Source organism: Sciurus vulgaris (genome assembly GCF_902686455.1).
Source record: "Sciurus vulgaris genome assembly, chromosome: 2".
Taxonomy (NCBI): Eukaryota; Metazoa; Chordata; class Mammalia; order Rodentia; family Sciuridae; genus Sciurus; species Sciurus vulgaris.
In genome coordinates, this window is record NC_136462.1 from 113655827 (window position 1) to 113682414 (window position 26588).

Sequence of the window (26588 nt, forward strand, 5' to 3'; positions counted from 1 at the left end):
TATTGAGGGAACCTCACAGATCCTCCAGGCACTGATGGGGATCTTGTAGGCAGGAGCCAGGCTAAGAAGGAACCCGATTCTTTATATCACTTGGTTTTTTTTTCTCAAATGATCACTTTTATTTTTCCTCTTAAGTTACAAAAACCACTAAAGTGTGTGTTTTCCACATGTAACTTCTTCATTTATTGAGCACGTCATTTATTGTGCCAGACACAATCAGGTAGGAATTACTCTTCCCACCTGGCATCCAAGGAAGGGTTCAGAGAGGTTCTGTTACATGGCTGTGGTCAGCTAGTGAATTGGGGAGTTCAGATTTAAACACCAGATCTCACTACTTCAAAATTGGTGGTACTGGGGCTGGGGTTGTGGCTCAGTGGTAGAGCGCTTGCCTGGCATGTGTGAGACACTGGGTTTGAGTCTCAGCACCACATATAAATAAATAAATAAAAAATAAAGACTCATCAACAACTTAAAACATTAAAAAAAAAAAATTGGTGGTATTGTCTCCATACCACACAAATGTCGTAGTTACTATTGTAATTTATGGAAAGAATCACTGGGTATTAGAGTTCTTGAGGTTTTTTTGTTTTGTTTTGTTTTGGCTTAGCTAACCAAATCTCAGGAAGGATAGGGATGTGATTGATTGATTTGAGGGATAATTTTGTCAAGGAACTCAAATACCACTAACTCTTATGCTTCCATTAGAATGTACTTATAAAAGACTTTGGTAGGGGCCAGGGATGTGGCTCAGTGAGTGCTTGCCTAGCATGCCTGAGGCCCTGGGTTCAATCCCCAGCAAACACACACACACACACACACACACACACACACAAAGGTGTTGTTAGCTCTTTTTCTCATTTGTTTCTCTTTCAATGTTGGTTCCATTCTCTCAGGCCAGCTGTGTCTACTAGACTATAATCATTGCTTCTGGCTTCACAGTCTCTTACCAGAAAAGAAAGAGCTTTTCCTGGCTTTAGCTTGGTAATTTTGAGGAAGGACTCTCATTAACATGAGTGGGTCATGTGCCCAGACCTACTGGCAGCCCCTGGCAGGGGGATGTTAGCTACAAGTGGCCCAGCCTGGGTGGGGGCTGCCCTGTGTCCAGGGAACAGGGTTCTCTGATCATCATTCTCCACCTGGAACCCACAGTGGGTGTGAGGAAGGAGCATCCTCCCCAAGCAGTGTTCTCAGAGGGGAGACAGGTCTCATGGGTCAGCTGACTGAGGACTGCCCCGGGTGTGTCACCAGACACTCCATTCTAAAAGTTCTAAGTTTTTTCTTTAGGGACCTGCCTAAATAAAGCTAACTAGGAATGACTGGTGAGTAGCCTCCTCGCCTTTTTTCTGGACTTGTCTGATGAAATATGCTGAGCTGTGACCCAGGGACAAATCCCAGGTCACCCTAAATGTACTGGCCTTCCTGTAAATTCTCTCCCATTCTCCATTTTAAAATGAACAGATTTCCATGTGATCTGTCCCCCTTTACCATGGTCTTCTCTCTCTCTCTTTTTCTGTGGAGCATAATTAGCCTTCATCAGGTCAAAACAAGTTTTGAGCTAATTTCTGCTCTTGAATAGCATATGAAAAGTATCTAAGTTAGTCAGCATGGTGTTCCTGTCAGTAGGTGGTTGATTGGCTTTGGGGGAGTGCGAGTCTGCTCCTTTTCTCCTCCCAGGTAACCCACGTAGTCTGGAGAGGGAAATGTACTGCTAGAATGCAGGTTTGTTTGTTTCTTTCCTTTCCTTTTTTTTTTTTTTTTTTTTTTTTTTGGTACTGGGGATTAAACTCAGGGTCCTTTGTCACTGAACCACATCCCCAGCCTTTTTAATTTTATTTTGAGGCAGGGTCTCACTAAATTGCGGAATCTGGCCTTGAATTTTCAATCCTCCTTCCTCAGCTTCCTGCGTTGCTGGGACAGGTGTGTGTCACTGCACCCAGCTGAATGCAGGTTTCTTTTAATTGAAAGATTACTTTTTGATCTTTGGCAAGGGACTTCATTGTGGAATCTCAATTTCCCTGTCTTGTCTTGGGACTGCTCTGCCAGTTGTGACTCTGGGGATATTAGAAATGTGTCAGGGAATCTAGGGCCCAGAAGCTTTTTGCTTTACTGCCCTTTTTCCTTTCCCTTCGGTTTTTACACCCCTCTCTCTTCACCCCTGGCCCCGCCCCCCAATGGAACCACTTTGATTGTCATGTGCTAACAAAACCAAGTAAGTCCTGAACTCTCTTGCAACATCACCTCATGTTTAAGTGTCAGAGTTTGTTCCTTTTGGTTCAGAGATGAGCTGTGAATTGTCGGGGAGGGGTTCATGAGAGCAGAGAATGAACACATTTTAAAAACTAATGCATCTTGGAGGGGAAGGAGGGAACTCTTTAAATGCAGTTGCTGGGCTTGGTTGTAAAAATCTTGAAAGTGGAGGGGATAAAATTAGTTACTTGTTAGGACCTGACAGGCATGCTGCTCCTCCCAGAGCTCCCTGCTTGAACGTGGTTATTAATCAGAAGGAGGTGGGAAACAGCTCTCGTTCCTGCTGCTAGCAGGGCTGTGCAGTTAGACTTGTGGGGAGGGAATCGGCTGGTGCTGAGGAAGAGCCATCATGCTCACTTGCTCAACCTGAGGGCAGTGTTTTATCTTACTACCCGATTTGCAGGATTTCATTCTACCCCAAGTCAAATGTGCTTCCCAGAAATAGAACTTATTGCCTCTGTAATGGCAGTGACTTCTTCCCCAAACCACAGCTTCCTAACAACTTTCCTGAACCTTTGGGGCACCGGTCCTCGTAGTTTACCATGAGCTCTGCTGTCTGGGCCCTGACTGTCTGGGTGCTGGCAGGAGCACTCCATGAGGAGTCTAGAAACCTCTCCCTACTGTGCAGCCTTGATGGGATGACTCTACTCCGAGCCTCAGCTTTCCTCATCTGTGGGTGGGGCTCATAGTGCTTCGCTCACACCCTTGTGATGTATTGAAGAGGATGTGTTTAAAAGACCTGACCTAGTAGGTGCCCCAGAGCCACAGCTGTGCGGGCTCTCCCTGGGTCTGCTGGGCTCAGTTGAACCCCCGCCCCCATCCCTCAGTCTTCTAGTTGCATCCATTCTCACCCACTGGGAAAGGGACAGGAGGGGAGAACCAGAGCCTTTTATCAGCACTCTAGGGGAGGGAAGTTCAGGTGGGAAAAGGGGGTTACAGGTTAGCTAACTGAAGGGTTTGAGATTGTCTCTGAATTTGAATTATCTTTGCTATGCAATTAACTTCGTGAGGCCATGGGTAGCAGCGTGTGGCTCTCAACTCATCCATGGCAGCTAGCTCCCTTTCCCTTCTGCTTTCCATCTTTAGAGAAAGGTTCTTAAGACTTCACCAAAGATGCTAGAAGTCACACAGATATGCTGATGACAGCCAGAGAGAGTTGTGGGCTAAATTCTCCCAAGCAACTGGAATCAGTGCCACCCCTGTGAAGCCAGCCTGCCTAGCTGAGAATGAACCAAGGTGTACAGCAGTCCTCTAGCTGATTCCCTCCATGTCATTTTCTTTCTTCTTATTTATTTGTGGTGCTGGGATCAGTCCCGGGGCCTCATGCATACTAGGCAATCTCTTTACCACTGAGCTACATCCCCAGCACTTTTTATTATTTTGATATAGTTTCATTCAGTTGTTGAGGCCGGCTTCAAACTTGTGATATCCTGCCTCAGCCTCCCAAGTCGCTAGAAATAAAGGCATATGCCACCATGCCCAGCTCCTCTGCCATTTTGTTTGATTTGGGTAATATCACAGGAAACTGCATTCTCTAAGATGAGAAGGAAGAAGGTGGGCATGCAGGAACAGAAGGGCAGAAGACAGCTGCGACAGTGGGAAGCCAAGAGAATCAGAGAAGTGCAAGGCAAGGAGCAAGGGCCCGTAGAGAGCTGAGCAGAGTGGTACATGGCAGCCAGACTGGCTCATCTATGACAAAAGCTGGACTCAAAAGTGAGATGATCTGGGCTAAATGAGAGCTGAAGGTTTAAAAAACAAAGAAAAAAAATGAAATTTAAACATATATTTATTTATTTATTGTGCTGGGGATCAAATTCAGGGACTTGGGCATGCTAGGCAAGTGTTCTAACCAGTGGGCTACACTTCTAGCTGCAAGTGAGGTTTTTGAAAACGGTGACTTCTTCTAGCATCTTTGGTGAAGTCTTAAGAACCTTTCTCTAAAGATGGAAAGCAGAAGGGAAAGGGAGCTAGCTGCCATGGATGAGTTGAGAGCCACGCGCTGCTACCCATGGCCTCACGAAGTTAATTGCATAGCAAAGATAATTCAAAAATCTCAAACCCTTCAGTTAGCTAACCTGTAACCCCCTTTTCCCACCTGAACTTCCCTCCCCTAGAGTGCTGATAAAAGGCTCTGGTCCTCCTGTCCCTTTCCCAGTGGGTGAGAATGGATGCAACTAGAAGACTGAGGGATGGGGGCGGGGGTTCAACTGAGCCCAGCAGACCCAGGGAGAGCCCGCACAGCTGTGGCTCTGGGGCACCTACTAGGCCAGGTCTTATCAGCATGTTCTTGTTATTGTTGAATTCCATCACCCTGCTCCTTGAAGAGAGAGACAGGGACTGTGCCCTTTTACTTATGGCTTCATGCAGGCAGTCTGTATAAGTATTTGTAGAATAAACAAATGGCTCCCAAATTATTTTATCCAAACTCCTTGTTTTAGAGGGGGAGAAATGCTACGAAGTTAAACTTCAAGATACTTGCTCTTGGGGGAAATTTCAGGTGGCTTTGACAGTGGTCATTTCTGTGGCAGAAAATTTCAGAAAAAAATACTTTGTTCCCTTTATTTTTCCTTACGGTCTCCTTGTTCTTATGGGTGTGTTTTGTTTTGTTTTGTTTTGTTTTGTGATGTGGGGAAGTGAACCAGCGCCTCACACATGCTGGGGAAGTGCTTTGCCAACCCTCTTGTGCTCATTTTTGGGGAAGGAAGGTTTACCCATTGTTGCAGAGATAGAGCAGCGTTAGGTATACCATCTTAGCATCTTGTGGGATTCCTAGGAAAATCCATCAACCCGGGAGCTTAGTGGGTGGTGGATTCTTTTTCCAGAATGTAGTCTGTCCTGCTTTTTGCTGAGGCTCCTCACCATCGCCTCTTCATATTGAAGGATCAGAAAGAGAAGCTGAGAGTCAGGCGTGGTGGCGCACACCTGTAATCACAGTGACTCAGGAGGCTAAGGCAGAAGGATCACAAATCTGAGGCCAGCCTCAGCAACTGAGTGAGACCCTGTCTCAAAAAATTGATGGGGCTGGGAATGTCGTGCCCCTGAATTCAATCCCTAGTACCAAAGAGGTGGTGGGAGGGAAGAGGAATAGAGATTGAGGCCTGAGGGACTGAGCCTGGCATTTGAACCACCCTGAGGGATCTATTAGGACAGTGTGAGAGAAAGTCCAGATAAATCCCCCAGGACTCAGGAGCGAGGCAGTATCCCATGTTGGGAAGGAGACTCAGAAGAACTTGGTGCTAGAAGTGGAGGCAAGAGAGTGGGTGGAAAGGAGGATTTTCAGATGCAGGGACCAGCAGAAGAGAAGGTAAGGAGGCGACACCCTTGTGCAGTGACAGAGGCAGGCCAGCCTGAGCTGGTTGTAGATCAGTGAGATACCTTGAGGGTGAAGAATTGGTGGGAGGTTTAGAAAGCCAGGAAAAGGGTCCTGGACTGTGCCCTGAGGCAGAGGGCAGCCATAGCAGGCTCTATACAGGGGCTCTCCCATTGGAGTTCTGGTTGTCATGCAGACAGAGTGAAGGGGGAAAATACTGGGGAGAGGCATGGTGGGGAGGAGCTGGCTACAATGTGAAGCTAGTTCCAGTTGCTGATAGAGATCAGGAAGTGAACTCTGAACCTGTCTGACATCATGTACTCCTTTTCTGCTCCCAGAGGAGTGTGGCTTGGCTGCGGCTTCCTGATGGTGGGGTGGAGGTGGAGAGCATGCTCTGGCCTGGCCGCTCCAGTTGCATACTCTAGAGTTTAGTGAGTTGGTGTGTCCAGGTCACCAGGAGGGGCCTTGTGCAGTGCATCTGGCTCCCAGATCCTGTTCCAGCAGGGAAAAACCCCTCAGGGGATCCCTTTCCTTCTCTCCAATGCCATAGATCTCTGCGGCCTCCCAGGCAGTGTTGTTGCTGGGGTGGGTGCAGGAAGCTGGAGATGACAGCCTGGGTAGAGGGGGGAGCAGTGTTATGTAAGTTTGAACAAGGAGGCTTGCTTGCCATGTGAATAGAAATCAGATGCAAGGACAGCTAGAGGCAGTGCAGCCACTCCTGAGCGCAGCTGCAGTCTGGAGAGAAGGGGCTGCGCCAGCAGAGGAAGGAGCCTGGGGCCAGGAGAGAGGACTGCTCCCTGCTGGGGAAAGACGGGCACCTGGTTCCATGAACTGCTGGTCTGGGAGGGCAACCTGTGAGATCACCAGTCTTTGTATTCCTGTGGTGTAGCGTGCTGCTATATGCCATTCTTGATCACTCTGATCCTGGTCTTCATCTTGTGATGTTTAAAGAGATGCAGTTGTCACCACTTTACTGATGGCATATCACAGCCTAGAGAAGGGAAATGCAACCCAAAGCTGCATGTAGAGCAGGTGACAGGATCAGAATTTGGATGTAGGCCTCCTGCCCCTTTAACCAGTGCTCCTGTCTTGCTCCCAAACAAGGTCTAACAGGTAACACCCAACAGGCCATTGGAGCTTTGGGGATGGGTGAGGGAGTGTGGCGGTGCAGTGTGCTCAGCATCGGAAGAAAGGTGTGGCATGTGGTGGGAGGTATGAAAAAGGGGACTTGTATTGGACTTATGTTGAACTGCTGTCTATTCCTATGTCCCAGCAGGCATGTCACACACCTCCCTCTTCCCAGTTTGGTCCTATTTTATAGTGTCCTATTCCATATCCTAAGCAAGTGACCTCCATGGGTTTGTCCTCCGAAAGGGGCACTGAGGAACGAGGATGGACGCCTCCCATGAGCAGCTGCTGGACTTGCTCCTTGGCTGAAAGTGTTTATTAGGACCTGTCTTGACACTGTGCTCGGGGAAGGAACAGTTAGTCCCTCACCTTCTGAAGCTTATCTCCGATAATTCTCCCAGAGGCCACATGCTCCTTCCCTCTCTGTCCTGGTCGTTGCTTAGTGTCCTGCAGAGATCCACCTTCACCAGCCATCACAGATGCACCCTTCACTTTCTGCTCTTACATGGTTTTGTGTATTTATTTTATTTCCTTCATGGCCCCTGAGACTCGCTGAAATTACACATTTTTCATTGATTTATTCATTGTCTCTGCACACTAAAATTTAAGCTTCCTAACAGTGGGGACTTGATCCATTTCTTCACTTCTGTCTGCCTGGAAGGTGCAGAGTGCCTGCATGTGGTTGGTTCTCTGTGACCATTAGGTGACAGAGACAGCTAAAGAATATGACAGCAAGACTGGCAGGAGGCGGATGGGTTCAGATGTCAGAAGGTCTGGGTTCTGCTTCTAGCTTTACCCAGTGACCTTGAACAAGATCCTGGGCCCTTCGTGCTTAGACCCTTTGTCACCATGAAGGGCAGAACCAGATGCCCCTTAAGGCCGCTCCTGGTGGAAGGTTGGGGTTGCCCAGAGGTTTGGGAAGTTCTCATCTCCTGTGCGCCTTGTTCAAGCCCTTCCTGGATCTGAATGCTGTGGGTGGACATGATGAGGGTTGGGACTTAGAAAGACCACACCGTGGCTCTGTGTGTGTGTGTGTGTGTTTGTTTATGCTACCTTGCATGTGTACATGGTGAGTTTAGATCTGTTCATTTAACAAGAGTTTTTGGAACACCTACCATGTGCCCTGTATTGTCCTCCCTCACAGGGGAGGGGCTTGCTGGCAGATTAAGGGTGACTTTTTTTTTTTTTTTTCAATTTGCTCTTGGAAAGATACTCAAACAGACCTGTTAGAATTTGTTTAAGAATAAATGCATTTGGGTTGGGGAGATAGCTCAGTCGGTAGAGTGCTTGTGTTGCAAGCACAAGTCCCTGAGTTCTATCCCCAGCACTGCAAAAATAAATAAATAAAGAAAGAAAGAATAAATGCATTTGCCGGGGGCAGTGACACATGCCTGTAATCCCAGGATTTGGGGGAGCTGAGGCAGGAGTATTGTGAGTTCAAAGCCAGCCTCAGCAAAAGCAAGGTGCTAAACAACTCAGTGAAATCCTGTCTCTAAATAAAATATAATGGGCTGGGGATATAGCTCAGTTAGTAGAGTGCTTGCCTCTCAAGCACAAGGCCCTGGGTTCAAATCCCCAGCACCACAAAAAAAACTAAAAAAATAAATAAATAAATAAATAAATAAATAAATAAATAGGGCTGGGGATGTGACTCAATGATTCAGTGCCCCTGAGTTCAATCCCCAGTATGTTAATAACTGTTCTGGCAGGTTGGAATTATGGGTGGTTTGGGTTTTTTCCTCTGATTTTTTTCCAGATGTTCTATTATAGTGTCCATATTACTTTTAGGAAAGGTTCCCTGTCATGCTGGGGTTGTAGCTCAGAGGTAGAGCACGTGCCTGGCATATGTGTGACCCTGGATTCAATTTCTAGCATCACACACACAAAAAGATTCCCTGTCATGGCTTAGGATTTTGCTCTTGACATGGCCTGCCCTTGAGTGAGTCTCTCATTGTTTGTTGATGTCTGCTCACAAAATCCTTGTCTAGGGACCTCCAAGTCCCAGCCTGGGTTTTCCTACCTGTAAATCAAGACAATAACCCTGGTCTGTCCACTTCTCAGTTGTGCGATCAAAGGAGATGGTGGGAGAAAAGACTTGTGAAAGTTGAGTGCTCTCTGCAAAGGGCCAGTGGCCTGTTATTGGTGGCAGCAGAGGGTGTGGAGTGGGTGGTGATATGAGCACAGGGAAGTGGGAAAACCGTATGCTCGCACATGGCCTTGACTCTGAGGAGCAGCTTGCAGGTCTCTCAAATTCTCTGGCCTTGAATCACCAGAGGCTCACCTTGACTAACAGAGCAGGTGTAAGTGAGTTGACTTTTAGGTAAGTGACTTCAGGAAAAGAAAATCATAAACTAGCACCCTCTCCATTGCTCTGTGTTGGTACAGAGTTCAAGAATAGAATCCTTATTAGTCTTATTAATAGCCTTTATTAGTCTTTGATCTGCAGCCTCAATGAGCATGTAAGTCTTATTATTTGTGTTTTCTGCTTCTCATATCTTCCATATCTGTGTCTTGCCATCAGAGGTGATTGAATGTTTCAGTTAGCCTTTTCACAGCTGGGACTAAAAGACCTGATCAGAACAATTTTAAAAGGGAAAAGTTTATTTATGGGCCTATGGTTTCAGAGGTCTTAGTCCATAGAAGACTGGCTCCATTCCTCAGAGCTTGAGGTGAGACAGAATATCATGGTGGAAGAGTGTGGCAGAGGGAAAGCACTCACATGGTGATGAGTTAGCAGAGAGAGAGAGAGAGAGAGAGAGACACTCCTCTCTCCAGATACAAAATATATACTCCATAGCCACGCCCCCGAAGAACCACTTCCTCCAGCCACATCCTGCCTGCCCCCAGTCACCACTCAGTTAATCCCATCAGGAATTAGTTCACTGATTAGGTTAAGGCTGCAGCCTAATCATTCTCCTCAAAACCTTCTTGCATTGTCTCACATGTGAGATTTTGGGGGACACCTCACATCCAAACATTGAAGCAACAGACTTTGAAATCTTGGCTATTCATGAGAACTAACTCCTTTTCATGGGTCATTTGGCCAAGTCTGTATCCTCAAAATGTAGTAATCTACTGGCTTTCTGTCCTGCTTCTCCAGCTACTAGTCTTTTCATTCCCTGACAGCCCTTCCTTGGACCCTGAAAAGGGGAAAATAAAGGACTCTGGTGTTCAGTGTTTGCAAGCTAAGGGCTGCCTGTGTTGGAGGCCTGGGATGTTGTCTTGGCTCAGTGTCGAGGCTGATCTTCCTAGGAAACATTGACTCTTCTCCCCTCCCCAGTCTCCTTATGTCAATTCCCTACTTTTCTATTTTTTTCTTTCCTACAGATGTCAAGCCATCCAACATCCTAGTCAATTCCCGCGGGGAGATCAAGCTCTGTGACTTTGGGGTCAGCGGGCAGCTCATTGATTCCATGGCCAACTCCTTCGTGGGCACAAGATCCTACATGTCGGTATGAACAGCAGGTTCCCTTTCTGGAGCTTCTCAACTGGTCAGAGAGGAGCCAAGTGATTACCTTCCCTGTGGAGCTAGAGCCTTATGCTGGGTGATGAGGGGACGGCCAAGAAATGAGGGGTGAGGCACAGTGGTCCTCCCTGAGGAGTTGAAGTCTAACAGGAAGATAGAGTTGGCCTTTCATGGACCTAGGTTCATAATTGGAGTGTTAACTCACTAGAAGACATTGTACCATCCCAACTCCAGAGCTTGGCTTCCATTCCAAAGGGACTGAGTTCTAGCTACCTTCTGGACATCTTTACCTGATTATCTACCAACCCTTAAACCCAACAAGCTCAGGCATGACCCCACTCCAAACTGTCCTACCTTCTCCTTTCCTATTTTTTTTTCTTTTTTTTTTTTATTAAAAATCATAAATTTACATAGGGCAGTGTTGTTTGATTCATTGTTATTTTTTTTTCCCTTTCCCTCCCACCCCTCTTTTCCCTCTATACAGTCCTTCCTTCCTCCATTCTTACCACCCTCCTTATCTCTAACCCGAACGCTAACCCCTCCAACCCCCCCATTATATGTCCTCATCCGCTTATCAGCGAGATCTCCTTTCCTATTAGCAGTAAATAGTATCACTGTTTTCCAAGGCAGAAGTTGGCTTAACCTCCCTTTCCAGTTCCCCATTCTTGTAGCATCTGGTGCCCCCAACTCCTGAGTCTATTTAGTTGTTTCCTCCACCTTGCCTCTTTCCCTCCTTAGTACATGTCTACTACTAGCCCTGCCTTTCACTGTAGCACACCTGGTCCCCTGGCTGGAGTCTCTGCTCTACTTCAGCCATCTTGGGGGTCTTCCCTCCTCCAACATTCCATCTTGGGGGTCTTTCTTCCTGCTCACAACTCTGCTGGCTCCCACTGTCACCAGGGTGCTGTGTGTGGCTGTCCCATGCCCATAGCTACGTCAACATAAGATCATTTTCTTTCCCCCTTGGGAAGGCTTTGGGCAACTCTCTTATCCCTTGGCATCTGGCATGGGCTCTGGCATGTGCAGGTGATGAGGGGAAGGCTTGGTGAGTGGAATGTTTGGCTGACTAAAGAGAAAGGTGAGAACACGAGTCTGGATGAGTACCAACCCATCTCTGCCAGGTCAGACTGGGTGGTCTTTACAAAGGCAGCAGTAAGTGCCAGAGGTGATTGTGGAGACAAGCTCAGAGGCCCAGGAGACCTTAACATACAACGTTTTATGTGCTCTTTGTCAAAGCACGTTCACATCCTTAAATGATCTCGTTTGTTCCATGCAATTGTTTCATCCGGTAAAGAGTATTGTTCCCATTTCAAAGGTGAGGAAATCTAGATTCAGATGGGTTAAGGGAATAGCCATGTAACCTTGCCAAGCCAGGATTGAAAACCATGCACATACTGTCATTCCCACTTGCTGGCCCTTCCCTTGCTGTCAGCACCACTCAACACTGCTTGACACACATCCCCACCCGTGTGTACTCAAGTGACCCACAGTGGAGCGTTCTCTCCCTGTCATCCCCTTATCACTTCTTCCCTAAGTGGCTCATAACTAAACAGCTGGCACCCTGGGCCCTTCAATTGCCAACTCTCAAGTTCAAAATCAATTAATAGGCCCTGGGACATATTGATCTAGGATTTAGTGGTTGGGTTTTGTGGTTATATGGTCAGTTCCAAAATAGTTCAGTGTTAGTGAAAAATCCTATGTGAGAAGTTAATTTGATGTCTAAATAAATGAACTATGGTCAGAATACAGATTTATTTTGGTAACGATTTTGAAATCATGTACTACTTGAAATAATACTTAGTAAAAATGACTTTTGAATAGCACTATATACTTTTTTCTCCTTGAGTCTTTCCACCAACATCAAATCATTTGTATAGAATTCTGCAATATCTGACATGTTTTCATTTGATTTGACCTCAGTAACACTAGTAAAAAGGGTGGGTGTTTTGTCATGTTGTTGTTACTATTTTTACCGTCAGCAACAGCCCCATTTTACAGATCAGGAAACTGAGGTTCACCATCTCATAGCTTGTAAGTCCCAGGGTTGGAACTTCACCTCAGATCCTTTGTTCCTTCAACCCAGTGCACTGCTTCATTCATGACCCATGAAAGAAGCTTCCTATTTTAGACTCAGGTGACAAGATAAGCCTTTCATGCTGGGGTTGGGAGAGGCTGCCCTGCAAATGCAAGATAGTGGCCAGGATGAACAAAGCTGGAACCACAGGCTGAAGTGGTAGCTAGGGCCCAGTGGGTTGGATGCTGTCAGCTTAGTGGGGGTTACATGGGGGACAGAGCAGTGAGGTGGGGTCAAAACCATGAATCCAGCTAGGATTTGCTAAATATGATATTTGGAGTCAAATGGGAGGTCAAATTCAGGATGTTTGTGGAGCTCTTCAAGCAGAATGTGAGCTGTCCAAAGGAAGGGACAGAAGAATATAAAACATATCAGCAAAACCAGGGCCCTGTTTAGCTCAGGTGATGATAACTGTGTTTCTGTCTCTTTTGCAGCCAGAAAGACTCCAGGGGACTCATTACTCTGTGCAGTCAGACATCTGGAGCATGGGACTCTCTCTGGTAGAAATGGCAGTTGGGAGGTATCCCATCCCTCCTCCAGATGCCAAGGAGCTGGAGCTGATGTTTGGGTGCCAGGTGGAGGGAGATGCGGCTGAGACACCACCCAGGCCCAGGACCCCCGGGAGGCCCCTTAGCTGTGAGTGGCCTGCTGTGTCCCCAGCTTGAACTGTGGGGTCCTTTGTTGTAAGGGGTTTCTGGAGAGCAGATTCTCTGTACATTCTGCCAGCACTGCTTCTCTGTCTGGAAGGCAAGCTGGGGCCAGGGGGAGAAGCAGGGGTCTTCAGGTGAAAGCAGAAAATTATCATAACCATGAACAACTCCCCACCATTTGTTGAGGACCTCTGTTCTAGGTGCTGTGCTTATTAGCTCTTTATATACATTAATTTTCTTTTTAGTCATGACATTTTTGGTAGATTTATTTTTACTGAGATAAAATTCACATAACATAAAATTGACATTTTAAAGTCCATGTGGCTCCTGAGGCTGGCCTGTGACTCTGGGATATGAAAGGAAGAAACACAGGTTCAGGAAGAATTAAAGATAAGTCAGGTATAGCTCAGTGATAGAACGCTTGGCTAGCATGTGGAAGGACCTGGGTTCAGTCCCCAGCATAGGGGGAAAAACCAACAACACACCCACAGTTAAGTCCTTGAGTTGTTTAGTTGTTATTTCACATAATATCAAGGAAGAGGAATGGGCAGAGGTATTTATTACCTATGTCTGCCTTACAAAATTCTATACTTAGTAGCCATACTAAGTGGCACATACCTGAAATCTGAGCGACTTGGGAAGCTGAGGCAGAAGAATCGCAAGTTCAAGGTCAGCCTCAGCAACTTAGACCCTGTCCCAAAATAAAAAACAAAAAGGGCTGGGGATGTAGCTTAGTTCAGTTCCCATTACTAGAAAAAAGAAAGATAACTCAATACTTTGTCTCAGAGGTCACCTGATTTGCCCAAGATCACAAATGTAGGATGTGGCAGAGCCCAGACTTGTACCTTGACCAGGTGACTCTGTGGCCTTTGCTAGTCTCCTCTGTTTAGGCCTTATCTGTGGCTGTTCTGTTTATTGCCCATAACCCTGTTCTGGGCCCTACGATCCATGCTCAGTCCCTTGCATCATATTGACAGGTAACCTTCTGTTTCTGAGAACTATTTTCTTTTTCCCTTTTGCAAAATCTGTAGCATATGGAATGGACAGTCGACCTCCCATGGCAATTTTTGAGTTGTTGGATTACATAGTCAATGAGGTAAGTACCGCCTGGTTTCCTTGACCTTGGAATTTATTCCCTCCCCTTAATATCCATGGTGCTGGGCGGTAGCCCCTACCTATGTATCAGCTATTGTGGGAGGCAAGGTAGGATTGTCAGTTCAAGGTTAGTCTGGGCAACTCAGCAAGACCTTGTCTCAAAATAAAAAAATCTGGGGAAGTAACTCAGTGGTTGAGTGCTTCTGGGTTCAATTCCTAGTACTGCCCACTCCACCCCAACCCTACCCCTGTCCCAATACCCATGGCTGAGTTGCCTGGGAGACCAGGGAGTTGTTCCCACAGTATGGCATCCAGGATGTTTGTGTTCTGGTTTATGGCTCCTGCTGTTGGAACTGAGTAGCTGGTTTAGAAACTGCAGGAGTGTCCCCTGCCTTCTTTCTACAGCTCTGAGTCCTTCCTTTCCAAGATTTAGGACCTTCAGCTTGCTCCTTTATGCTCTCATGCCTTCATTCACCAACCTCTCTAATGCACTTACTGTATACCAAGCACTGTGGCCCAGATAGTAGGGCAGAGATATAAAGATGCAAAATCAAATCTAGTTTCAAAAACTGTGTGATTGGGAGGGGAAAGCAAGGCAAATGCATGTATAATTGCAGCGTAGGGTTTTTGCTTATAATTGCTGTTTAAAAGTTAGGAAAAGCCAGGCACGGTGGCACACACCCAGTGGCTTGGGAATCTGAGGCAGGAGGAGTGTGAGTTCAAAGCCCAGCAACTGAGCAAGACCCTCAGCAACTTAGCGAGACCCCCCAACTCTAAATAAAATACAAAAAGGGCTGGGGAGCTGTCCTAGTGGGTAAGTGCCCTTAGATTCAATCCCAGGTACCAAGAAAAAAAAAAAAAAAAGAAAAAAAAAAGAAAGCTAGGAAAATTAAAATGAGTGTGGAAATAGATATGGAATATATTCATAAATTGTGTGAAAGCAGCAGATTACAAAGTAGTATGTATGCTATTTTCAGTTAGTGTACTATGTATGTATGTATATATGTATGTATGTGCCTATAAAATCTAGGAAGGAATAAAATATAGTGGTTTTCTCTGAGTGACATTAAAGGTAATAAAGATTTTCTTATTGCCGTTATCAGCTTTACCACAAAGAGCACATATACTTGCGAAGTATATATGCCAGTAAGTTTAAATGACAAAAGGGTCAAGGAAGGAACATATTGAGAATCATTCATCAAACTTGGGTTTGGGGTGAGTGGAAAGCTGGTGATGAAGCCCAAGGTTCTCACAGGAGGTGGGAGCTGGACTGGGGGGGCAGGACAGGATTCTAGGAGGAGATAGTAGGGCCAGCACTCCTGACTACGGGAACAGCCTTGGTAGTTGAAGGGACAAGTTCTGGCATGTTTAGAAAGTAGTGTTATGGAGCGCAACTTAAGAACAGACCAATCACCACTGAGAAGTCCAAATTTGAGAGTCTTTATTAAGCCGGCCGGTGACTGTCTCACACGATGCCCAAAAAAATGGCTATTGGGAGAACAGCCTCGACCACAGGGTTGTAGGGGTTCTTATACCAAAAATTACATTAATAATAATTGTCTGTTGCTATGATTCGAGATTACACATTAACATCATGAGACAGAGGGGGAAGTGGGTCAAAATGACCCTTACCTAGGTACAAACTAAAGAATGGTTGCTAACATCCACACAATCACTGTTTACATGGTACATTGTTTAGGAGCAATAGGAATCAAAAGAGAGCAATTCTTTACTACATAGGAGTTGCCATTGTATATTATTAAACATGTCATACCAAGTAACTGATGATGGGCACAGAGGTGGGGTGTTCCCATGGGAGAAGCTTATTTCCTACATAACTTGGAGTCTCAGAGCAAAATGGAGTCTGTTTAGTCATTTCCCTTAGAGTCTGGCCTGTAACATTCTCATGGAGTCAGATCTGTCAGCGCATCACAGTAGCTGAGGTATCAAGTAGAGTACCACCCTTCTTGTCCTCAGTAAACCAGCAGAATGACTTAACACTTTACCATTCTCTGAAACCAGACCCCAGAGGTCTCAAAAATGTACCCTTGTCTATTACAAACTCAACAAGGGAAATCCTGGTTTGCCCTGGAGGCTAATAAATCACTCACTGGTTCACTACACCAGGGTAGTTTTTAAAAAATATATTTTTAGATGCTGATAGACTGTACTAGGGTATTTAATTTACCTCTCTGCTGTCTACAGAGCTTTAAACTAAGCACTGTGGGATGAAGAACACAAGTCTGGGTTCTGATCCTTGCTGCTTAAGGGTTTAAGGAAGGCAGAGCATGTTGTGTTTCTGGAGTCAGGAAAAAGGTTCCTGGGAGTCCTACTAAGGCAGGACTTGCCCCAGGTTAAAGCACTCTCCTAGGTGCACTGGTGCTGCTTTCTTCCACATTTTCCTCCTCACTTCTTCCAAGCACTGTTGAGATGGGCCAAATTGGTTTTATCTCCTTCATACAGGGGAAGAAACTAAGGCTCCAAGGAAAAAAGTAGCTCAGGTCTTTCCCCCTAGTACTCTTTGTTCTTTACCACCTACTCCCTCCAGTACCCTCGCTCCTGCCCAACCCCCTCCCCTCCACCCCCTACCTACCAGGAGCCTCTCCTGGCACACATCCCTCTCCTGGCTAGCTCCCTCCCACAGAGAAGATATGGAAACTGGCCTGTAGACCTTCATCCCCTCAGCACCAGGGGCAGCCTGCAGGCCAGCGCTTGCCCTGGGTCACTATTCCCAAGAGCTGGGCTATAGTCAGCCTTAGTTCAGACTGACAGAACCTTTCAGGGGAAGAGGGCTAGGCTGGACTTTTTCATAGGGTATCAGTGTTTTCTTTTTTGGTTTGGGATGGGGTCTCTTGTGTTGCCCAGGCTGGTCCTGAATTCCTGGATTCAAGTGATCTGCCTCAGCCTCCAGAGTAATGATGGCTGCGGCCACTGTACCTGTTTTATTTTTAATCTTGAATCATCCGTTGATTTTAGGCCACAGAGCAGTGACATCCTAAGCACTGGAGGGAGCTACACAGTTCCCAGCACAGGTCACATAAATACACTCAAATTTCCTGGACTGCCTGGAGCATCATGAACCTGTGCTCCCGGGCCTGATACCATGCAGCCCTGCACAATTGCCATGGGAACACGAGATCTGTTACCAGTGTATCAGAGACCTGAAAAACGGCCTCATTTCTGGAGTATACAGACAACATTCTTCAAAATGATTAACCCCCTTCCAGTTAATGTTTTATTAACCTTCCCTTTCTCTGCCTCCCCAGGGTTCAGAACGGGTCTTTTTTTTTTTTTTAAAAGCTTGCTCCCGCAGGCCTGATCCAAGCCTGGTGGTTTGCACATTCCCCTAGCTGTTGCTGTTAGAATTATTGGTGATATTTCCATGCCACACTTGTGTCAGAGTTTGAAGGGTCCCAGAGATCAGTAAACACAACCTTCTCATTTCATTAAGAGTAAACTGAGGCTCACAGAGGTACAGTGATTTGTTCAGTCACCAGATGAATGGATGGTAGAATACAATGTGGTCTCAATTTTAACTGTTCTGTATGAGACTATTGGGTCCAACAGGGTGACCTAGCAGGCAGCGAGGCCTCTCATAGCTGCTTGTCTTTGGGGCATAGCACTGCCTAGAGGTGGGACTGGGATGGGAAGAGATGGCTGGAGCAGGGTGTCTAGCATTTCTTATGTCTTGACATGTATCTGCAGCCACCTCCAAAACTGCCCAGTGGAGTATTCAGTCTGGAATTTCAAGATTTTGTGAATAAATGGTAAGTCTGCTCCTTGTTTTCCAGAAGGGTACCTGGATTCGTCAGGCTTCCCACCCCATTTCTGAGCCCACCAGCTTTGCCCTTTCTTCTCCTGATTACCCGCTGGCTGCTGCCATAGCCTTTCTCACAGAGGGCCAGGGCTTATGTGGTATGTCTTAATGATTGCTGCTTCCAGCACTTGCTGTCCATGCATTGGCATGTCGCTTTTTTACCTCCATTTAATTCAGCGAGAAGTCATTAAGTACTGTGGGCATGATATCGTATCCAGAACAGGAAGATGAATAAGGCTCTGGCACTCCTCCTCAGAGCCCATAGTGCGTAGGGGGAAAGGCATGCAAACAGAAGCGATTTGAATCGGAACCAGCGCCAGGCAGAAGCTCTCACATTACCTTTTTCCCTTTCAGTTTAATAAAAAACCCTGCAGAGAGAGCAGATCTGAAGCAACTCATGGTAAGTCCATTTATTTCAGATTCTTAGAGCACCTATTTATTAATTTGATCTCCTGTCATCTATCCAGTACTGAGTCCATTCCTTGCTTCTGCCCTGACCACGGTGGCACAGCTGAGCCTGAGGCTGCAGACCCCCAAACACCAGTCTCTGTCCTCCCATCAGTTTAAAGAAAAGGCTGAGATCACACCACAGCTGGAATGTTGGAGGAAGGGACTAAGGCAGTCAAGGGAAAGAATGGACCGGTCTATCACCTTTGTGAGGCCAGGCCTTTTTCTCTTGCTGACCTACCTTACAGCAACACTCCCCACCTCTCCACCTGCCTCCTCTTGCTTGGCAGCAAGTGTTATAATCTAACATCCAGACCTCACAGCTTTTGTGGCCTGTAGCGTCACATGCACTCATCTCCATCATTGCCTTTGACTTTCCTAAAAAGTCTGCGAGGTCTTGAAGGGGAGGTCACTATCCCTGTTTCATTCTGCAAGAGCAAAACTCAGAGGTGACTGACTTTCCCAGGGCCTCGTTACTTGGAATTGGCAGAGGCAGCAGCCTCTTTGGGCCTGCAGCTGGCTCTATTGCTGCTCAAGGGCAGGTGCCAGGAGCTCCTTCCAAGTGTGGCACAGGTGCTAGATGTGACTCTTGGATTTTCCTTCTCTTGGTGGTTTTTAAACACCTCTCCCTGTTTCCTTTTTACAGGTTCATGCTTTTATCAAGAGATCTGATGCTGAGGAAGTGGATTTTGCAGGTTGGCTCTGCTCCACCATCGGCCTTAACCAGCCCAGCACACCAACCCATGCAGCTGGTGTCTAATCCTTTGGGAAGCAGCAAAGAGCAAATCCTCTGCCCAGTGGTGTGCCACGTTGCTTTTGGGCCTCTCCCATGCTTGTCTCTGTTCAGACGTGCATTTCACTTATGACAAAGGATGAAGAACACAGCATGTGCCAAAACTGTACTTGTTGTCATTTTTAATATTACTGTCTTTATTATTACTACTGTTATTTCCCTAAGTGGATTGGCTTTGTGCTTGGGGCTGTCTGTGTGTATGTTGATCAAAACACATGCCACGCTGAAATACAGTGACACTTTGGTGACTGTGGGTAGTCATTCTTACTGACATTTGCACTGCTGTTCCTGCTCCACGACTTGCTGGCCGCCTGTATCTTCAGGATTCTTGAACACTTGGTGGTACTTCATTTTTGCCAGGTGTACCTTCTCAGTTTGAGCTGGAGGGAGCCTTATAAGATCCTTCACAGGCAGTGCATGTGAAGCATGCTTTGCTGCTATGAAAATGAGCATCAGAAAGTGTACATCATGTTATTTTATTATTATCTTTTGCTTTTGATGTAGAATTCAGCAGTTCCATCAAAATCTAGCCAGAGCCCTTCACTGCCATGATAGCTGGGGCTTCACCAGTCTGTCTACCATGATTTGTAGACTTCTGGTTGTATTTCTATATTTATTTTTAAATATACTGTGTGGGGTAGTAAGTGGTATATGTATCATTAAGTTTAGTGTTTCTAAAATGGTGGAGTTACTTTGAATGTCACGAATGAATCAAGGCATTAAAATATGTCAGATTTCTATCTTCCCCCAATCCAAGTACCAATGCTATTGTAAACAACGTGTATAGTGCCAAAAAAAAAAAAAAAAATGTATGAAAACCCTTTTAATCATTTTAATCCAGATGTTTAACAAATCTAGTCTCTTATTCTAATAAATATACTATCAAGTTAAAGGATGAAAGGTATTTCTACTTTTGTGGTAGGTTTTGCAATTTCTCTAGTATATAAGAAATCAAATGATTTAACCAAGCTTTGTTGTGGGGGTGGGGAAGGTAGGAAGGAGACTGAAAGGCAGAAATAACACACCACAACAAGAACAAATTCAGGGCGTTGGACTAATGGGACTTCCTGTGATTTCAATCTAACTCTTCTACTACACTACCCTTACCTGTGACTTTCAACCACCTGTCCTTAGACCTGTAAACAGTTCTCTTCTTTTCCTCTCATTTTCTACACAGTTTTGGAAAAGCAGCAGGTGGGGGTTGGGAACAAGACTGAGAAAAATCACAGGCCATTTCTCAGTGAACATTCCCCATTTTCCATTAACAAAAAGCTGAGCTGGGGTTTTCCTGCTCACCTGAGTCCTGCAGGCTTTGGAGCCTCTATCCAATCAGAGCCAGTTAGTCTACTTTGTTACACTGAGCCATGGATTCTCTTCTTGCACCACTTACACTTAACTCCACCTTCTTGGAAAGGAGAAATGTGTCTGGTGCCAGCTTTGTCATGCCTGTGAGGTGGCAGTGGAATCACAGTAATCAAAGCTGTAAACTGGGTGTGGTGGTGCACACCTGTAATCCCAGCAGCTCCGAAGACTGAGGAGGGAGGATCACAAGTTCAAGGCCAACTTCAGCAACTAAGAGGCCCTAGGCAACTTTAATGAGACCCTGTCTCAAAAAATAAAAAGGGCTGGGAATGTGACTCAGTAGTTAAGCAGCCTTGAGTTTAATCCCTGGTACCAAACACACACACCATGTCCCCATTTGGTCATTGGTGCTCTCCTCTGAAAAATTATGTGGAACTTTAAATAACATGTGAAGCTGCTCATCTGGATCTCAACTCTTGTATTCTTTGAAAGGGCAGATTTTAGAAAACCAAACCCAATGTATATGTTTAAAAATAAAAAGGCTATTTCATTTTTAGATTAAAAAGAGAACTTGGGTAATGAATATCCAAAGTAGGTAGTTCCACTTTGGAGCTACCACGGCTTGGGATATAGCCAGGATTTTAAAAACTGGTCAGTGTCATATACACTGCTGCCTACGATAGTCAAAAAAATTTTTTCATGAGGCCAACAGCTGTTCTAACTTACATGTTTTCAACTTCTAAACACTTGAGCTGAGTTTTAAAACCTACACCTTGTGTCTTGCCAACAAGGAGAGAATGCCTGGCTATTGAGAATGTCTCATTAAAATGAACAAACCACATCCTTTGTGGGAAAGAATGGCTTAAGCTGGTATCTAAAGCCTGGATTTAGGTGCAGCGGCATGTACCTGTAAATCCTAGCTACTTGGGAGGCTGAAGCAGGAGGCCCAAAGTTCAAGGCCAGTCTGGACAACTTGGCAAAAACTTGTCTCAGAATAGAAAATTAAAATAGCTGGGGATGTAGCTCAGTGGTTGTCTCCCTGGGTTTCATCCTTAGTATTTAAAAAATAAAACCCAGAATGTAAATGCTTTCATGAGTGGTTTCTTTTGAGGGGTGTTTTAATTCTCTATCCATAGTTAAATGTATGTCATTTTTAGTCAAAATATTTTTTTCCAGTAATTTTTACCAAGAATTATCTTGTTTTCAAGAATGATGTTCCCAGCATCAGTCTTAAAGAGTTTTGAATTCCTTGTCAAGATTTCTGCTTGGAACTTCCTTTTACTGAGACATCAGTAATAGTTAGGTTTTTTAAATGATATCTCACTGGCATCTTAACCTGTGAAACTGCTGGAGCAGACGTGAATATCCTCACATTACAGATGTGAAAGTCAGATTTGTGAAGCATCGTGAAAACAAGCAACCAGTTACCAGTTAGCAGTAGAGCTAGAATGCGTAGTGAACTTTTCCAGCTCTTAAAAAACCCATGTTTGGGGCTGGGGTGTGGTGCAGTTGGTAGAGCACTTGCCAAGGATGTGTAAGGCACTGGGTTCGATCCTCAGCATCACATAAAAATAAAATAAAGGTATTGTGTCCCTTTATAACAACAACAAAATTAAAACAAAACCCCTCATGTTCATGCTTTAAATCAGACTCCAAAAATGTACACCTTGATGAATTCTGTCCCAAAACTCTTATGTTTCAAGCAACATATCATTTAAACTTCCTGCTATTTCCTGTAAGAGTAGCTTAAAATAACCTTAATGAAACATTGATTTAACAACAACAAAAAAGAATATTCCTCTTCCCTTCTGGAATAGCTACATAAGTTCTGTGTGAAGAGGTTCTTAATTTGCATTGTCTATTAGCTGGGCAGGGGAATTTATAGAATATTCAGTAGAAAAGGGACAATATGCAGAATTAAATCTCCATTTCAAATACAAAGTTCAACAACTCTTATTCTGTAGCTGTCATCTCTTTATTAAAAAAATCCAATCTCCCAAGCACAGTGTTTGATATCTTCCTCCTCTCTAAGGGCCAGAAATGGGTTTCATTTTAGGTGATCTTGCCATTTCCCTGAGGAGGAAATGCTGCTTTCTTCCTTGGTTTCTGGAAACCAGCAAGCTCTATGATAGTTACAATTTATTTCGAAGCACCATTTATCAATGATATTTCAATCTAGATGTGGTAATAGCCACACAAGGCAGACTAAGATGGCAGTGTTTCCATGCCTCTGTCATGTGGTAGCAGCTTGTGCTCTCAAGTGGTCCTGTCCTTCACCTAGACTGTGTGTCTCTCTCCTAGACTGTGATCTAACTCTGTTCACAAGTGTTCAGTAGCACACAAACAGCACTTAATTGGTTTTCTTGAAAGAGGCGTTGTTGACTGGAAAGGCTAGCATATGTTTAAACTTTGCCCTTTTTGCAAATTCCAGACTTTCTCAATAGGATTTCAGGGGAAATTTTGTTTGAACCTAACTACTAAATCTAATCCTATTACAGACACTGCACCATCCAAATTATTCAATTCTAAGACACTGTATCTTTGATTTTGTTAAAACATTCTGAAACTTGAGTTACCACTGATGAAGCAATTTGTACAATGAGACATTCCTTCTATGGTTCTCACTTCTCTTTCAAGTAGGCCATAGGACTTCTTTGAAGAAAGTGCCTGAGGCTTAGAAATGTAAATTTTATAACTAACTCTGGCTCTCCTCCCCCTTTAGGAATCTGATTCTTCTTCCTCCTCTTCCTCTTCTTCCATCACATGGCTCTTTGTGCTCAATTCCAGCGCAGTTTGGTTGATTGATGCTTCATTGTCTACATGCACCAACATCTGTTAGCCAAGACATTACAGATTAGTAGAAGGATACTGGCTGCAAAACATCGATTTCTTAAAGTGTATCAAAATCAAATCTCAATTGCATATTCACCCCCAGCATTATGACTGGTCACTTTCCTACATCTTATTCCTCCAAGTTATACCTCACTCCTATTGCCAAAATGGGGTAAGAGTAAAATGTTCCCAGATTGACTAGAATGTTACCTCATTTACAAACATGGTTCTTGGAGAAACCTCTAACTTAAGAATTGTGCAGACTAAATGATTTAGCTCAGAACATCCAGAATTGCTCACATTTAATGTATTTAGAAAGAGTATGATTTTATTGACTTCCTTGAAGGCATGTGGTAAGAGAAGGATGAGGATTGAAATTCATCTTTCAGTATTGTGCTTTGTAGCTGAGCCACATTCTGTGTTTGACACATTCTTACAAAGATCTTCACACTCTCCCAGGGTTCATCTGAGTAAACAGAGAGAATGGGTGACCAGGAGGGTGGAGGCTCCCTAAATTGGTCAAAGCGTAACCAACTAATGTAGAGTAGCTAGCTTCTTAAACTAGAAACTCTGATTCAAGGCTGCAGATACAGCATTAGTGGTGGAGTGCTTGACTAGCAGATGCAAAGTCCTGGGTTTAATCCCTAGCACCACCACCACCAAAATTAAAAAACTTAAAAAAAAAAAAAAAATCATCACTGCTCAAGTCCTTTGGGCTTGACAATATGCTTTACAATTTTTGGCCACCCAAGCAGCAGGGGAGCATAGCAAACTTTGCACACTCTTCCTCTGCCTGTACTTGATTTTACTTACATCATGCGACTGTTCTGGGACAGGCTGAGAAGATGACATCATCTCATCCCCTTTTCTAGAATTGATTATTGATTGGAGAGCCAATTCTTCAACCTAGAAGAGAAGAGTTAAGGATACTTCCTTACTATTTCATTGAGCTATTTATGCGGGTAAATTCCTTGGTATACTTTAAAAGGGTGACATCTTGAAAAGGAGTGAAGACATCACTGTGCCACTCTGGGGCAGGGGATCTTAAGCTTTTCATGCCTTTTATTTTTACTTCTTTTGCAGTACTGGGGATTGAACCCAGAGCATTGAGCATGCTAAGCATATCACTCACCCACATCCTCAACAGTTTAAATTCTGACACAGGCTCTTGCTCACTTGCTCAAGCTGGCCTTTAACTTGTGATCCTTCAGCCCCAGCATCCTGAGTAGCTGCTTTCCCTGCCTTTTAAAGAGAGGAATAGACTCCAGTCTCTTCCCTTTGGACTGTAAAGGTGGAGTGTGTGTGTGTGTGTGTGTGTGTGTGTGTTACTAGGGATTGAATTTAGAGCTTCCCACATTCTAGGCAAGCCTTCTACCACTGAGCTACATCCCCAGCCCTGCCACCACTTTTTAAAAAATATTTTTTTAGTTGTAGATGGACACAATACCTTTATTTTACTTATTTTTATGTGGTGCTGAGGATTGAACCCAGTGCCTCACATGTGCTAGGCTTCTATCACTGAGCCACAATCACAACCCACCGCCACCTTTTTTGGAACAGAGTATCAAAGTTGTCCAGCCTTGAGCTTTTGATCCTTCTATCTTGGTCTTCCAAGTTACTGGTATTACTGGCAGCACAACCAAGGAACCTACCTGGATTCTGACTGGTCATATCCAACCACCCACCTGCATTTAAAAATAGGCAAACGATGGAAAAAGGAAAAATGAACTTTATGCAGTTTGATCAAAACTTTACCACCGTTTACCTATTTCTTATGTGGGCAGGCAGCTGAATCTGGTTAGCCCAGATCCAGGCAGGTTTCCTGGTCTAGTTGCCAGTAACACTGGGATTATAAGCATGTGTGGCACACAGGCAGTGTAAGTGTTCTAGCTAAATCATGGTTTACATTCACCAAGACCTAGCAGTTACAGAGGAAAACACAACGTGCCATCAATTCGGATGTGGACATCAGCCTGGGCAATTTATCAAGACCCTGTCTCAAAAAATGAAAAGGGGCGGGGGGGGGGGGGGGGGGGGGCGGAGTTCAGTGTAGAATGATCAATCTCCAGTACCACACACACAAAAGGCCAGGTGTCACCTTCTGACTCCACAGACAAGCAGATTCTCCAGGCCTGAATCTGTCTACACTGTCAGTAATGAGAAAGCAAAGATGGGGGAACAGAAAATAGAGGTGTTTCCTGAAGCATCAGGGTATCTGGGTTTGGGGGATCATCATCCATACAATCACTAGGTTCTTGTAGGGGTTCTGTTGCCATATTGAGAAAGAACTATGGGTCATTATAACTACCTTGGGGGGAAAAGCTTATTATTTTGCTAAGTCAAAATTTTAAAATGCTTTTCAGTTTATAAAAGGCTTTTGTAATCCTCACATCATTCAGACTTCAAAATCCTAAATAAGACAGTTGAACAGGGGTTATCATGATCATCTCCCAAGGGTTGAATTATCCACAGGTCTGGAAAGTGATGCAAACAGGTCTAAATCCCCACCCTTCAAACTCATGAAGTCAGTAACAGCTCCGAGAATAACTACTAGGAATTCTAGGCTTTGGGACAAGTTCCTTTCCCAGGGTTTAATGTCTTTCACACCACGGGAAGATCTCAAAGGTCTCTTCTTGGTTTGCAATACTACAGCCATTTCAAGAGGCAATACAAACTAGCAAACGGGCTCAGAAGGGGGTTCAGGAAGAGAAGGGTGGGTGGGAATTTGATGAGCGTTGGAGAAGAGGGCACGTCCTCAGCGTGTGAGGTGTGGGCCATCAGCATTGATGGGAGAGTGGCGGGGGGTCTGCACTTGTCTTTTCTCGAGACCTACAAGGTCAAGATTTAGAGATGTGGGACCTAATGTTCGAAAGCTTGCTCGCCAGGTGTATAAACTACACGAGTTTGTTTGTAAGCTGCTAGGTCTGCGCCGCGACTGCCAGATGAGGGCCAGGAGAACCGGCGGCAGAGGTAGACGCCACAGAGGCTGAGCTCTGGGGAGATGGTCACGCAGGCGGAATGGTGGGGCGATGGGGTCACCTTGAGGCGGTTCAGCTGGTCGTGCAGGGCCGCCTTCAGTCGTAGTAACGTTTCCTCCTCCTTGCGCAGCTCCTGAAGCCGGCTCAGCATCTCACCTCGTCAAGTCGCCAAGCTCCACGCGCCGTCGACCTGTCGCGCGGTGATGACGCCATTGCCAATTCCCGGAAACGCGGTGGGGGCGGGGCTCGAAGGCAGATTGGGAGCACACGGCCGGCCTCTTCCTTCCGGCGCGTGCAGTTTCCCGGTTGCTCTACCGGCGATGACCTATGCGAAGGGTCTGGCTTTCCAGGTGACAAAACGTTTGGACGCATGAGTAATGATTAGGATTTCTAAAGCACAGGACAAAGAACCTGGAAATAAGTCGAGCTTGGTCAGGTTTTTCAACCCC

General features: G+C 45.2%; 2 protein-coding genes across 2 annotated transcripts in view; one reads left to right on the forward strand and one right to left on the reverse strand.

Moving 5' to 3' along the window:
• Nucleotides 1–19880, forward strand: part of MAP2K1 (mitogen-activated protein kinase kinase 1) — a 77682-nt gene extending 57802 nt beyond the window's left edge. Inside the window, exons 6-11 of the mRNA XM_079125721.1 lie at nucleotides 10013–10137; nucleotides 12660–12861; nucleotides 13907–13971; nucleotides 17676–17737; nucleotides 18142–18187; nucleotides 18881–19880. Of these exons, the coding sequence (XP_078981847.1) occupies nucleotides 10013–10137; nucleotides 12660–12861; nucleotides 13907–13971; nucleotides 17676–17737; nucleotides 18142–18187; nucleotides 18881–18994 (614 nt within the window). The 3' untranslated portion in view covers nucleotides 18995–19880. The remainder of the gene's footprint in view (nucleotides 1–10012; nucleotides 10138–12659; nucleotides 12862–13906; nucleotides 13972–17675; nucleotides 17738–18141; nucleotides 18188–18880) is intronic.
• A 2430-nt stretch (nucleotides 19881–22310) lies between these two features.
• Nucleotides 22311–26374, reverse strand: SNAPC5 (small nuclear RNA activating complex polypeptide 5). The gene is made up of 3 exons (XM_079125762.1): nucleotides 26201–26374; nucleotides 23975–24067; nucleotides 22311–23161 (listed from the first exon to the last, which is right to left on the reverse strand). Exons 1-3 carry the CDS (start codon nucleotides 26288–26290, stop codon nucleotides 23048–23050), a joined length of 297 nt encoding a protein of 98 aa, XP_078981888.1. The 5' UTR covers nucleotides 26291–26374; the 3' UTR covers nucleotides 22311–23047.
• Between the last annotated feature and the right edge of the window lie 214 nt (nucleotides 26375–26588).

What these genes read in the sequence shown, in the direction of transcription:
- SNAPC5 (XM_079125762.1), bottom strand. Translation starts at nt 26,290, where the DNA reads ATGCTGAGCCGGCTTCAGGAGCTGCGCAAGGAGGAGGAAACGTTACTA. An exon ending in ACCAGCTGAACCGCCTCAAG is followed by an intron (nt 24,068 to 26,200) that starts GTGACCCCATCG and finishes CTTCTCTTCTAG; the next exon opens with GTTGAAGAATTGGCTCTCCA. An exon ending in TCCCAGAACAGTCGCATGAT is followed by an intron (nt 23,162 to 23,974) that starts GTAAGTAAAATC and finishes CTTGGCTAACAG; the next exon opens with ATGTTGGTGCATGTAGACAA.